Source organism: Pecten maximus, chromosome 4 (assembly GCF_902652985.1).
Source record: "Pecten maximus chromosome 4, xPecMax1.1, whole genome shotgun sequence".
NCBI lineage: Eukaryota > Metazoa > Mollusca > Bivalvia > Pectinida > Pectinidae > Pecten > Pecten maximus.
The window spans coordinates 16,458,214-16,472,988 of record NC_047018.1 but is presented as its reverse complement, the minus strand read 5'-3'; the positions used below and the strand labels follow the sequence as shown (position 1 = coordinate 16,472,988).

Below are 14,775 nucleotides of genomic sequence, written 5' to 3'. Positions count from 1 at the left end.
GTGTCACTTCTTCGACACATTCAAACATTTCAGTGCTTTTGACATTTCTCAAGGTTATCGACAGAAGCCAATATCAGTACGGTTTGTTTTTCTTGCAAATGAATGATTTAGTTTAGCTAAATGTTTATAATCGTTAATTTTATTATAACAGGTAAAGTAAGCTTCATTCGATGGAGTCGGAATCTGCACTGGATTTTCCAACACAGTACTAGACTTGCTCCGTTGCACCTCATAGGATTTTGGGCTATAAGTTCGGATTTTAATTACTGTAATATGAAATAAATATTACATTACTATTCATGTAACGATGAATAAAACTGATGATGATAACAATAATGTCAAATTTAATGTATAGGCCAATATTATAGTCCAAATCCAAATATAAATAGACGGGTGCAACCATATACCCCTCCTCCCCCCGCCCCAAATTAAATGGAAATGTAAACATATAAACACCTTGCAACATAAATTATGTATTATATCTTTATGTATGTCGGCTGAAATTCTTACTGCTTGTCCTAACGTGATATGCATTGTGTTCACTTTAATTTGCATCATTGGATTGAACAATATGTCGTCACGCTGGACATTAATACAGCACCATTTTGAATGGGCTGCTATACTCAATAGTATTGCAGGGTTTTCAGCTGTTAGATGTACCTTGAAAATTTATGCTTACCAAGCTGTTATCTAATGATATTATACAATTAAAAACTTATGTATATAATGCACATATACAGCAAAATAACTTTTTATCTAATCTCATGATCACTTCATTTTGATCTGCACATAAAATTAGGCGGGTTCCGATTTAGGTAACCAACAAAATATCTCAAACCAAGTAATTTGGCAAAATACATTTACCTAGTCAGTCATAAGAAAAATACAAACGGTAACTTTTAAGTGAATCAGGCCTTTGACATGTGTAAGCTGAGCTCTTAGTCTTATAAGAAAAGTTATTTGAAGTAGACCTATAGTACATGTGGCCAGGATTTAAAGTCACTTAATACTATTTTTACAAAAGAATTATGCAAATCATCGAGATGACATTTACATATCATATATAAATTTTGATATTGAAAACAATCATTCAGACAGAATCTTCCTTGATATTTTTGCTACATTTGAAACCTGTAGATATTCTGTCATACATATGTACTTAAAAATATTCAATTGAATATGTTGTTTCTCTTCATTGTACATAATGTAAATATATAATGTAAATATCTTTGTCTTTCACAGTGAATTATCTTTAAAGTATAAATACTAACTCTATATATTGTTATACTGATGCAATATCATTTTTTCATTGTAGAGATGGTGGAACCAAGACTACCAATTGCTTATCAAACGCAATTAGCAAGATATTCAGGCAATTTGTTCCCAATGCACGAGACACATCCAAAGTGTCAGGGCCTGGAGCGAGAATATTTTACATGCCTCAGTAATTATGGCTTTGATAAGGGAAAAGAAAAATGTGCTTCAGAAAAACTCAACTTTATTGAATGCAAATATTCAATTAAAGCGGTATGTCATTTGTTTGAAGTGTACATATGCATGAAGCTAATTCCTTTTAACTATATATTTATGTTATTTGGTTATTACCCATATGTCAGCAAATCTCAGCACTGTCACTCATGCTTCTATGAACACTTAGGTTAATTACAAGACCACTAGTCAGCATTCAGTCACAAAGAACTGAGTTAGTCATATAAAAGCACTGAAATTTCACAATATCCATGTACAGTACATATACGGTTGTTTCACTGTGTTTCTTGGATACAACAGAGTATAATAATAATATCAAATTTTACTTTGACATAAATATTAACACAGAATTTTCCAAGGTAATAACATGTATATGTACCCTTTAATTGTAATATTCAACAATACCTTAAAACTCAATACCTGAGTATATGGTTTATTATGCATTACAGTACAATTAGTGTATTAGTCCATACATACAATACCTGTGTATATGGTTTATACTGTAAAGTTATATTGTATTAGTCGACGTCCATACATACAACACCTTCGTTTATGGTTTATTAGCATAATGTGGTATCCTGAGTCCGTCGTCTGTCCGTTTTACTGTCAGAGAAGCCACATAAATGTTGGAAAGTATAATGTTTTAAACAGGATTCATTGTACTTTTTAACTCTTTTGATCTTGTTCCAGACTGTGATATTTTTTTATTTGTCTCTTGCTATGTTCAAAGTACGACTAAAGAATACTATTTTCCAACATTTTGGATATATAAGTCAGTGTTACATGCATAAGTGACTGTGATATTTTATACTTATGTTGTATTTGATAAAATTGAACAAAATTTGACTGGTAGAATCCTTATGAGGTAGGGATACTAAATTATACAAATGGTGGGCCTGACCTCCTTGGGCCCGAGAAGTGGGGCCAAAAGATTCAGTTTGGCTAAATTCATGTAAACAACTTCTTTTCTGGAACTAAGCAATGGATATCACTCATATTTGTCTGGTAGCATTGTTATGGAGTGGAGATTCAAAATTGTACATATGGTAGCGCTGGCCCCCCAGGGGCCTGAGGGGCAGGGCCAAAAGGGGTCAATTTGGCTAAATTGATATAAACGACTTCTCATCTGAAACTGAACATTGGATTACACTCATATTTGACTGGAAGCATCCTTATTGGGTTGGGATTCAAAATCTTATAAATGGTGGGGCTGACCTTCTTGGGGCTTGAGAGGCCATGCCGAAAAAAGGTCAATTTGGCTTAATTGATATAGAAGGCCTCTTCTCTGAAACTAAGCAATGGATATCGCTCATATTTGACTGGTAGCATCCTTATGGGATAGGGATTCAAAATTGTAGAAATGTAGTGGCTGACCCCCTGAGAGGGGAGTGGGCCAAAAGTGGATAATTGGGCCTAATTGATATAAATGACTTCTTCTCTGGACCTAAGCAATGGATGTCGCTCATATTTGTCTGGTAGCATTGTTATTGGGTAGGGAAGTAAAATTGTACAAATGATTGGGCTAGCCCCTTTGGGCCAGAGGGAGGGGCCAAAAGGGGTTAAATTGGCTTAATTGATATAAGCAACTTCTTCTCTGAAACTGTAAGCAATGGATATCGCTGATTTTTGTCCTTATGGGGTAGGGATTCAAAATTGTACAAATAGTGGACTTGACCCCCTCTGAGGGGGCAGGACCTGGGTATATGGTTTATACTGTAAAGTTAATGTATTGGTCCATACATACAATACCTGTGTATATAGTTTACACTGTAAAGTTAGTGTATTAGTCCATACATATATATGATTTATACTGTAAAGTTAGTGTATTAGTCCATACATATATATGGTTTATACTGTAAAGTTAAGTGTATTAGTCCATACATACAATACCTGTGTATATGGTTTATACTGTATAGTTAGTGTATAAGTCCATATATACAATGCCTGGGTATATGGTTTATACTGTATAGTTAGTGTATTAGTCCATACATACTGTAAAGTTAATGTATAAGTCCATACATACAATACCTGTGTATATGGTTTATACTGTAAAGTTAAGTGTATTAGTCCATACATACAATACCTGTGTATATGGAGGGGCTTCGGTGGCCGAGTGGTTAAGGTGTCCCTACACTTTATCACTAGCCCTCCACCTCTGGGTTGCGAGTTCGAAACCTACGTGGGGCAGTTGCCAGGTACTGACTGTAGGCCGGTGGTTTTTCTCCAGGTACTCCGGCTTTCCTCCACCTCCAAAACCTGGCACGTCCTTAAATGACCCTGGCTGTTAATAGGACGTTAAACAAAAACAAACCAAACCTTTGTATATGGTTTATACTGTATAGTTAGTGTATAAGTCCATATATACAATGCCTGGGTACATGGTTTATACTGTGAAGTAATGTATAAGTCCATACATACAATACCTGTGTATATGGTTTATACTGTATAGTTCGTGTATAAGTCCATACAAACAATACCTGGGTATGTAACAGAGCACATGATTAATTTAATTTAAATCACTGCTTCCGCTGGGGATCGAACCCGGGACCTCTGGCTTACTAGTCTTACGCTCAACCGATCGAGCTAAAGAGAAGATCTCTCTAGCCAAGCGGTATATTGCGGCTAGTATTTACCAGGGTTACATACTCCCCCTCCAGGAAAGAACTCGTCCTCGAGTTTCCAGGAGTAACAGCGATGCTTGTGGAGCAATCCTGAGTATTTCCCCCGGGTCCCTACATGGGCGCCAATGTAACAGAGCACATGATTAATTTAATTTAAATCACTGCTTCCGCTGGGGATCGAACCCGGGACCTCTGGCTTACTAGTCTTACGCTCAACCGATCGAGCTAAAGAGAAGATCTCTCTAGCCAAGCGGTATATTGCGGCTAGTATTTACCAGGGTTACAGGTATATGGTTTATACTGTATAGTTAGTGTATAAGTCCATACATACAATACCTGTGTATATGGTTTATACTGTAAAGTAATGTATAAGTCCATACATACAATACCTGGGTATATGGTTTATACTGTAAAGTTAGTGTATTAGTCCAATAGCTAGTGTATTAGTCCAAACATACAAATCTAGCGTGGTACCATCCTAAAATGAGAGCCTGTTTCTTTCTCATTTCAGAAAAAGAGAAGAATCATAATGACAGCTGAGAGATACAAACAAGGGAAAGAACCCCTGCCAGAAGGACCTGCTCATCACTATGCTACCCCATTCTTGTGAATTGACATTGAACGCCTAATTAAGATGTTAAAAATGGTACACATGCTCTGTACGTTTCCTGAATGTGTTGATAAAATTAACAACAACAAAACCAAGACTTGTTATGTTTGGACATGTTGAATTTTCCTTAACAAATGATAAACACATATCATCACATCTGTACATCTCTGAGGACATATATCTCAAGTCACACAAGCTTTAACAATCAATACACAACAACAAAAGACAGAAAACACATTTTGCTTTAGGTTTTCCACCTGTTTGGGACAGGTCTTTGAATCCAGTAAATTGTTTTTTGCTCTTTTGTATCCCATATATTTCATGGCCGCCATGGTATTGTAGGAGGAGTATAAAGTTACAATTGTACCCTTGGTCATTATGCCTTCTGCTCATTTATTCTTTAAGGGATACAGTTGTATACAATGATAATATTCAGGTCACATGGCAATTCAAATTACTCTATATCTATTGTCCATCCATAAGCAATAACTTATCACTGTTCCTTAAAAAGTACTGGAAGGATATTACTCAAACTCCACCTGTAGGTTCACCATGGTCCTAAGTTGTGTGTGCTTGATTTTTAGTCTGATCCAGAGAACAAATAGCCACCAGACAGCCATCATTCATGTTGACAGTTAGTTTGCTATCCCTACTTCTTGAGGAGTGCTGGAAGCATTTTTCGCAAACTTCATATATAGGTTCCAATTGGTCTCTAGTTGTGCCCTTCAGTTATGAGTCTGATCAGGAAAACAAAATGCACACTGGAAGTCATCTCTGATAGGGATCGTCTTTTGTCCGGCATCACAAACAACTTACATTTTCGACTTCTTCTCCAAAACCGCTCAACCAAATTCAATGAAATGTCAACCAAAATTGTCAACCCCCACCAACAGTTGTCTGTGAACAGTATGTAGTACACAGTTGTCTGTAAACAGTATGTAATACACAGTTGTCTGTAAACAGTATGTAATACACAGTTGTCTGTAAACAGTATGTAATACACAGTTGTCTGTAAACAGTATGTAATACACAGTTGTCTGTAAACAGTATGTAATACACAGTTGTCTGTAAACAGTATGTAATACACAGTTGTCTGTAAACAGTATGTAATACACAGTTGTCTGTAAACAGTATGTAATACACAGTTGTCTGTAAACAGTATACAGTTGTCTGTGAACAGTATACAGTTGTCTGTAAACAGTATGCAGTATACAGTTGTCTGTAAACAGTACAGTTGTCTGTAAACAGTATACAGTTGTCTGTGAACAGTATACAGTTGTCTGTAAACAGTATGCAGTTGTCTGTAAACAGTATAAAGTTGTCTGTAAACAGTATACAGTTGTCTGTGAACAGTATGTAATACACAGTTGTCTGTAAACAGTATGTAATACACAGTTGTCTGTAAACAGTATGTAATACACAGTTGTCTGTAAACAGTATACAGTTGTCTGTGAACAGTATACAGTTGTCTGTAAACAGTATGCAGTATACAGTTGTCTGTAAACAGTATACAGTTGTCTGTGAACAGTATACAGTTGTCTGTAAACAGTATGCAGTTGTCTGTAAATAGTATACAGTTGTCTGTAAACAGTACACAGTTGTCTAAACAGTACACAGTTGTCTGTAAATAGTATGCAGTTGTCTGTAAACAGTATGTAATACACAGTTGTCTGTAAACAGTACACAGTTGTCTGTAAACAGTACACAGTTGTCTAAACAGTACACAGTTGTCTGTAAATAGTATACAGTTGTCTGTAAACAGTACACAGTTGTCTAAACAGTACACAGTTGTCTAAACAGTACACAGTTGTCTGTAAATAGTATGCAGTTGTCTGTAAACAGTACACAGTTGTCTAAACAGTACACAGTTGTCTGTAAACAGTATGCAGTTGTCTGTAAACAGTATACAGTTGTCTGTAAACAGTATACAGTTGTCTGTAAACAGTATACAGTTGTCTGTAAACAGTATACAGTTGTCTGTGAACAGTATACAGTTGTCTGTGAACAGTACAGTTGTCTGTAAACAGTATAAAGTTGTCTAAACAGTACAGTTGTCTGTAAACAGTACACAGTTGTCTGTAAACAGTATACAGTTGTCTGTAAACAGTACAGTTGTCTGTAAACAGTACAGTTGTCTGTAAACAGTACACAGTTGTCTGTAAACAGTATGCAGTTGTCTGTAAACAGTACACAGTTGTCTGTAAACAGTACACAGTTGTCTGTGAACAGTACACAGTTGTCTATGAACAGTGCACAGTTGTCTGTAAACAGTACACAGTTGTCTGTAAACAGTACACAGTTGTCTGTAAACAGTATGCAGTTGTCTGTGAACAGTGCACAGTTGTCTGTAAACAGTATACAGTTGTCTAAACAGTACACAGTTGTCTGTTAACAGTATGCAGTATACAGTTGTCTAAACAGTACACAGTTGTCTGTAAACAGTACACAGTTGTCTGTAAACAGTACACAGTTGTCTGTAAACAGTATACAGTTGTCTGTAAACAGTGCACAGTTGTCTGTAAACAGTATACAGTTGTCTGTGAACAGTACACAGTTGTCTGTAAACAGTATACAGTTGTCTGTAAACAGTGCACAGTTGTCTGTAGACAGTACACAGTTGTCTATGAACAGTACACAGTTGTCTGTAAACAGTGCACAGTTGTCTGTAAACAGTACACAGTTGTCTGTGAACAGTGCACATTTGTCTGTAAACAGTATAAAGTTGTCTGTAAACAGTATACAGTTGTCTGTAAACAGTGCACAGTTGTCTGTAAACAGTATACAGTTGTCTGTAAACAGTACACAGTTGTCTGTAAACAGTGCACAGTTGTCTGTAAACAGTATACAGTTGTCTGTAAACAGTACACAGTTGTCTGTAAACAGTACACAGTTGTCTGTAAACAGTATACAGTTGTCTGTAAACAGTACACAGTTGTCTGTAAACAGTACACAGTTGTCTGTAAACAGTGCACAGTTGTCTGTGAACAGTATACAGTTGTCTGTTAACAGTATACAGTTGTCTGTAAACAGTATACAGTTGTCTGTAAACAGTACAGTTGTCTGTAAACAGTATATAGTTGTCTGTAAACAGTACAGTTGTCTGTAAACAGTACACAGTTGTCTGTAAACAGTATGCAGTTGTCTGTAAACAGTACACAGTTGTCTGTAAACAGTATACAGTTGTCTGTGAACAGTATACAGTTGTCTGTAAACAGTATGCAGTTGTCTGTAAATAGTATACAGTTGTCTGTAAACAGTACACAGTTGTCTAAACAGTACACAGTTGTCTGTAAATAGTATGCAGTTGTCTGTAAACAGTATGTAATACACAGTTGTCTGTAAACAGTACACAGTTGTCTGTAAACAGTACACAGTTGTCTAAACAGTACACAGTTGTCTGTAAATAGTATACAGTTGTCTGTCAACAGTACACAGTTGTCTAAACAGTACACAGTTGTCTAAACAGTACACAGTTGTCTGTAAATAGTATGCAGTTGTCTGTAAACAGTACACAGTTGTCTAAACAGTACACAGTTGTCTGTAAACAGTATGCAGTTGTCTGTAAACAGTATACAGTTGTCTGTAAACAGTATACAGTTGTCTGTAAACAGTATACAGTTGTCTGTGAACAGTATACAGTTGTCTGTGAACAGTACAGTTGTCTGTAAACAGTATAAAGTTGTCTAAACAGTACAGTTGTCTGTAAACAGTACACAGTTGTCTGTAAACAGTATACAGTTGTCTGTAAACAGTACAGTTGTCTGTAAACAGTACAGTTGTCTGTAAACAGTACACAGTTGTCTGTAAACAGTATACAGTTGTCTGTAAACAGTACACAGTTGTCTGTAAACAGTACACAGTTGTCTGTAAACAGTACACAGTTGTCTATGAACAGTGCACAGTTGTCTGTAAACAGTACACAGTTGTCTGTAAACAGTACACAGTTGTCTGTAAACAGTATGCAGTTGTCTGTGAACAGTGCACAGTTGTCTGTAAACAGTATACAGTTGTCTAAACAGTACACAGTTGTCTGTTAACAGTATGCAGTATACAGTTGTCTAAACAGTACACAGTTGTCTGTAAACAGTACACAGTTGTCTGTAAACAGTACACAGTTGTCTGTAAACAGTATACAGTTGTCTGTAAACAGTGCACAGTTGTCTGTAAACAGTATACAGTTGTCTGTGAACAGTACACAGTTGTCTGTAAACAGTATACAGTTGTCTGTAAACAGTGCACAGTTGTCTGTAAACAGTACACAGTTGTCTGTAGACAGTACACAGTTGTCTATGAACAGTACACAGTTGTCTGTAAACAGTGCACAGTTGTCTGTAAACAGTACACAGTTGTCTGTGAACAGTGCACATTTGTCTGTAAACAGTATAAAGTTGTCTGTAAACAGTATACAGTTGTCTGTAAACAGTGCACAGTTGTCTGTAAACAGTATACAGTTGTCTGTGAACAGTGCACAGTTGTCTGTAAACAGTATACAGTTGTCTGTAAACAGTACACAGTTGTCTGTAAACAGTATGTAATACACAGTTGTCTGTAAACAGTACACAGTTGTCTGTAAACAGTACACAGTTGTCTGTGAACAGTATACAGTTGTCTGTGAACAGTGCACAGTTGTCTGTAAACAGTACACAGTTGTCTGTGAACAGTGCACAGTTGTCTGTAAACAGTACACAGTTGTCTGTGAACAGTACACAGTTGTCTGTGAACAGTGCACAGTTGTCTGTAAACAGTATACAGTTGTCTGTAAACAGTACACAGTTGTCTGTAAACAGTACACAGTTGTCTGTAAACAGTGCACAGTTGTCTGTGAACAGTATACAGTTGTCTGTTAACAGTATACAGTTGTCTGTAAACAGTATACAGTTGTCTGTAAACAGTACAGTTGTCTGTAAACAGTATATAGTTGTCTGTAAACAGTACAGTTGTCTGTAAACAGTACACAGTTGTCTGTAAACAGTATGCAGTTGTCTGTGAACAGTGCACATTTGTCTGTAAACAGTATAAAGTTGTCTGTAAACAGTATACAGTTGTCTGTAAACAGTGCACAGTTGTCTGTAAACAGTATACAGTTGTCTGTGAACAGTGCACAGTTGTCTGTAAACAGTATACAGTTGTCTGTAAACAGTACACAGTTGTCTGTAAACAGTATGTAATACACAGTTGTCTGTAAACAGTACACAGTTGTCTGTAAACAGTACACAGTTGTCTGTGAACAGTATACAGTTGTCTGTGAACAGTGCACAGTTGTCTGTAAACAGTACACAGTTGTCTGTGAACAGTGCACAGTTGTCTGTAAACAGTACACAGTTGTCTGTGAACAGTACACAGTTGTCTGTGAACAGTGCACAGTTGTCTGTAAACAGTATACAGTTGTCTGTAAACAGTACACAGTTGTCTGTAAACAGTACACAGTTGTCTGTAAACAGTGCACAGTTGTCTGTGAACAGTATACAGTTGTCTGTTAACAGTATACAGTTGTCTGTAAACAGTATACAGTTGTCTGTAAACAGTACAGTTGTCTGTAAACAGTATATAGTTGTCTGTAAACAGTACAGTTGTCTGTAAACAGTACACAGTTGTCTGTAAACAGTATGCAGTTGTCTGTAAACAGTACACAGTTGTCTGTAAACAGTACACAGTTGTCTGTAAACAGTATGCAGTTGTCTGTGAACAGTGCACAGTTGTCTGTAAACAGTATACAGTTGTCTGTAAACAGTACAGTTGTCTGTGAACAGTGCACAGTTGTCTGTGAACAGTACACAGTTGTCTGTAAACAGTACAGTTGTCTGTAAACAGTACAGTTGTCTGTGAACAGTGCACAGTTGTCTGTAAACAGTACACAGTTGTCTGTAAACAGTATGCAGTTGTCTGTAAACAGTACACAGTTGTCTGTAAACAGTACACAGTTGTCTGTGAACAGTGCACAGTTGTCTGTAAACAGTACACAGTTGTCTGTAAACAGTATGCAGTTGTCTGTAAACAGTGCACAGTTGTCTGTAAACAGTACACAGTTGTCTGTAAACAGTACACAGTTGTCTGTAAACAGTACACAGTTGTCTGTAAACAGTATACAGTTGTCTGTAAATAGTATGCAGTATACAGTTGTCTAAACAGTACACAGTTGTCTGTAAACAGTATGCAGTACACAGTTGTCTGTAAACAGTATACAGTTGTCTGTATACAGTATGCAGTATACAGTTGTCTAAACAGTACACAGTTGTCTGTAAACAGTATATGCAGCAGAGGCTGTAAACTAGAGTGTTGTCTGTAAACAGTAGACGGTAAGCAGTGAGGAGTAGACAATAAGCAGTAGGCAGGTGATGTGTAGCAATCTGTAAGCAGTGGATATATATAGCTGACACAACGCAGAAAGCAGTTGGAAGTAGTTGAAATATCGGGACGCTGTCTCTCATGGAATTCCATAATCTCTCGATCGAGAGAGCACTGTAATGACAATATCTGGGTTGCAACTTTAAGTGACTTCGCCTTAAATGAGAATTTGAACAAGGCCAATAATGAATATTTTTTTTATTATCATAACCGCATTAACAAATGTTCCGTAGAGGAGAGGTGCATTTCTTATTTCGGGTATAATTGATAATCTACATAATAGATGACATGGAATGTGTGTGTTTATTCTGAAACGTTGCAACTATTCACAGGAGTTTAAATGTATGGTAAATATTTACCAGCAGAGTTTACCACCTAGCAATCTCCAAAGATTGCATGAAGACACACGTGGAAAGCACCTTAAAACTTGTCACACAAATGCAGAAAATGACGCCGATTATACTGAAATACAAAATGTATATCAATACTGAAAGGGAAAGGAAACGCAATCCGATATCAGGGGCGTAGCGTCCATAAGAAAAAAAAAGCCCGGGCTTACACATAAAAATTCCTACAATGTGTGTTGGGCCAATATTTCAAGTAACAATCAAATTGAATATGAGTAATGATCATAACATCCAATTCTTGTATCAAATGAGTAACTAGTCTACCATGTACAATGTACCTTAATTGATGTAAGCCTAGTAATTATGGAATATCAAAAACTTCATATACTTTGTCTATGACTAGCCAATCAATTCTATGTTTCCGATTTTATAAAGTTGACAAGTGTATTTATTCAAAATGAAGACAAAAAAAACAACATACAAATACTGTGTGTATTGTTCAAGTTTTCGTCACAGCGACCCAAAATTGAAAACTTTTATTCAAGTTACACGCAAATTACATTGACATCAAATTGTCAAAAAGAATCGATTGTCTTAAGTCTAGATCAGTCTTATTCAGAATAAAAAGCAATAAAATAACTGTCTCTGAAAACAATTGCATAACTTTACAAAATCCTTAAAGCAATTTTCCGTTCCCGAACCCTTCGCCTGGGCTTACACAGTCTCATTGGTCTGGATATTAACAGATTTACTCGGAAATGAAAAGATGTGATAGAATGTAAAAATGGTGTAATTGAAAGATAGCGAACCACTCCGTCTTCGGTGTTATCCATGTACTAGACACGTTCCTAGGACCCAGAATGAAAATTGATGAGTGATCTAGGGGTCGGACCATATATTTTCAGCGTCATGAAACCGGCCGATTATATAAAGTCGGAGTGCTATTATGCATTCACTTTGAATTTAAAAGATAACGGAGAAGCTCAATCATTTGGAGGGTGGTAGGCCTAATAGTGTAAAGTACGTTTGGTATTGTATAAATTTGTATTTAATCGGTCATAATCATTTACTGCTCTGAATAGTGTATGATGTATTCTGACCAACTGGGTTTAAAGTAATTTTTGTGTTACCTGCGAAAGCAGGAGACGTATAAGGATCACAATGTCGGCGGCGGTAGCGCCAAAAAATCCATATGGTTTGTTACTGAAGTTGTGTTTGACGTGATCTATGATTAACCTAAGCTTATTTTCAAAATGGATGAAAAGGTGTTTATTGGTTGAGACTGCCATAACAATGAATTTAATAGAGAATCAAAAAGATAATAGAAACAGGATAAAAACAACAGAAATAAGGCCAGCGGTTAGACCACCGAGATCTGATGACACCCAGCAGGTGATCTGAGGTGACGATGTCTGCTGGTTCCATTCAATGACGGTGCGTGGGGAGAACGAGAACCACCTATATTCACTAACACGTGATTGAATTGGTAAGAAAGGCTTAGTTCCTCGACAGTCTGCTGGGCGGAAATGGCATGTTAGGGATGGTATACGCGAGACTATATGGATCTTGTACAGCATACATAATCCTACTTGATGTTTTCTGACCTTCAACGACGCCTAACATTTGTGCTCTAGTAAGCTGGTGACACCACAGGCGTTTGCTTCTGGTTAGTATTTATAGATAAAATATTAGCGCCTACTCCTACTATATTAACGTTGATATAGTAGGTTTGTCTATAAATACTAAACAGAAGCAGACGCCTGCGGTGACACTAGCTGCCCGTAAGAATGTGTTAATTGGTGGCATATCCAGCAGCCCGTTGTTGCACCATTTCCAACCTGTCGGTGTCTTTCTGTTTAATTCGTAACCGGGCTAATTTGGGGGATGTATGCCGTTGATTTGATGCTTTCGGAGTGTAACGTAATCAGAAGCCTTGGCTAGCGAAGATGGAGTTGATGTTGACATTCCATTTTAGGATGTGCTGATGTGTTAGCTCCATTTGAGACCTTGCGTGATGGTGCATCCAAGATATTTATCTGATGTAACCGCCTCTAGTTAAAGTCCATGAAATATGTATTTGTGGTCGGTTTTATTTCAGTTTCTGGTGATAGATAAGACTTGGCACTTTCCCTGGTAGAATTCCATCTTCTATTGCTGTTCCCGTTCTGATATTTTTTCGAAATCCCGTTGAATTTTTTTTTTTTTTTTGCGTCAGTGCGCGATGTAATCGTAGTATAACAAACAAGCACACTTTAGATGCGATGTGAGTACATTATTGTAGTAAAGAGAAGGGACAGACAGGATAGGATGACTGATCCCTCTGGCATTCTAGAGGCTACGTCTACATAGCCTGACGTTTGTCTGTTAGAAGGGCGTCAATAAAGGCCTTGACTTTTCATAGAACGCCGTGGTGGTGTAGTTTGCGGATAAGAAGGTTGTAACAGATTTTATCGAAGGCTTTCATGAAATCCATGACAAGAATGCTCATTTCCTTTTTATACGTTATGCTCCTTGTGATGTATCCAACAAATTCTAAAATCTGGGTATCGCTCCATCTTTTCTGTCTGAATCCATGCTGTACGGGGTAGAGGATGATGTACCTAGACCCGCATGGTAGATGATATGGCTGGCGATGAGGTGCTCGAGAAGCTTGGAATAGATATATATAACAGAGATATGGGTCGATGGTAAGTATGGACGAGACGTGATTGGCCGTTTCTTTCATTAGTTATGATCTGGCGGCTTTGTGAGGCTTCAGAATCATCAGAAGATTTGTCACATATTCAGGTCCTCTTTGGTGTCCGGGCTCTTGTCGGGCATGTCAATGGTTAGTCAATTCATGTTTGTTTATGTTTTTGGGGAAATGGGGACTATAATGTTGATTGAGGATGTCGTCTTTTCATCTTGCGCCTGAATGTAGGATGTCGTTGCTTTTGACAATACTGGTTACTTGTTTCCTTGGATAATGTCCTTGACGTATTTCCAGCATGTCCTCCTTAGACCTTCCTGGACAAGTGTCCTTATCTGTTTGTGTAACGCGACAGGAGGAACCACGGAGTGGTCACCAATCCAAGAGCTGACCACACTCGACGTTGCTTAAAATCGATACATATGACACTCAACCGCAAAGCCGCAAATACTAACTGTTGGACTATGTAGCTGAAATGCCCATATCCATCAATCGTAACATTTGTGTTTCTCGTTGATGATTTGGCAGATGACTTGTATTTTTTCTTGTACAGTCGATTCTTCCTGTGAATCTTCTTCCGGAGATCCATGGATATTCATGGTGGGCTGTCTTTGGATTTGACCAGCTTTTGTGCGATGTAGGTATCAGTGATATTTTCCAGTTGTTCTTTGAAAT

General features: G+C 37.3%; 1 protein-coding gene across 1 annotated transcript; it reads left to right on the top strand.

Annotated features, from left to right (window-relative positions):
• The first annotated feature begins 59 nt into the window (after nucleotides 1-59).
• On the top strand, nucleotides 60-4,810 carry LOC117325376 (NADH dehydrogenase [ubiquinone] iron-sulfur protein 5-like). Its single transcript, XM_033881544.1, has 3 exons — nucleotides 60-81; nucleotides 1,316-1,527; nucleotides 4,621-4,810. Exons 2-3 carry the CDS (start codon nucleotides 1,318-1,320, stop codon nucleotides 4,717-4,719), a joined length of 309 nt encoding a protein of 102 aa, XP_033737435.1. The 5' UTR covers nucleotides 60-81; nucleotides 1,316-1,317; the 3' UTR covers nucleotides 4,720-4,810.
• The last annotated feature ends 9,965 nt before the right edge of the window (nucleotides 4,811-14,775 follow it).

Coding starts and splice junctions, on each gene's coding strand:
- LOC117325376 (XM_033881544.1), top strand. CDS start 1,318: ATGGTGGAACCAAGACTACCAATTGCTTATCAAACGCAATTAGCAAGA. Junction 1,528..4,620: donor GCAAATATTCAATTAAAGCG/GTATGTCATTTG, acceptor TTCTCATTTCAG/AAAAAGAGAAGAATCATAAT.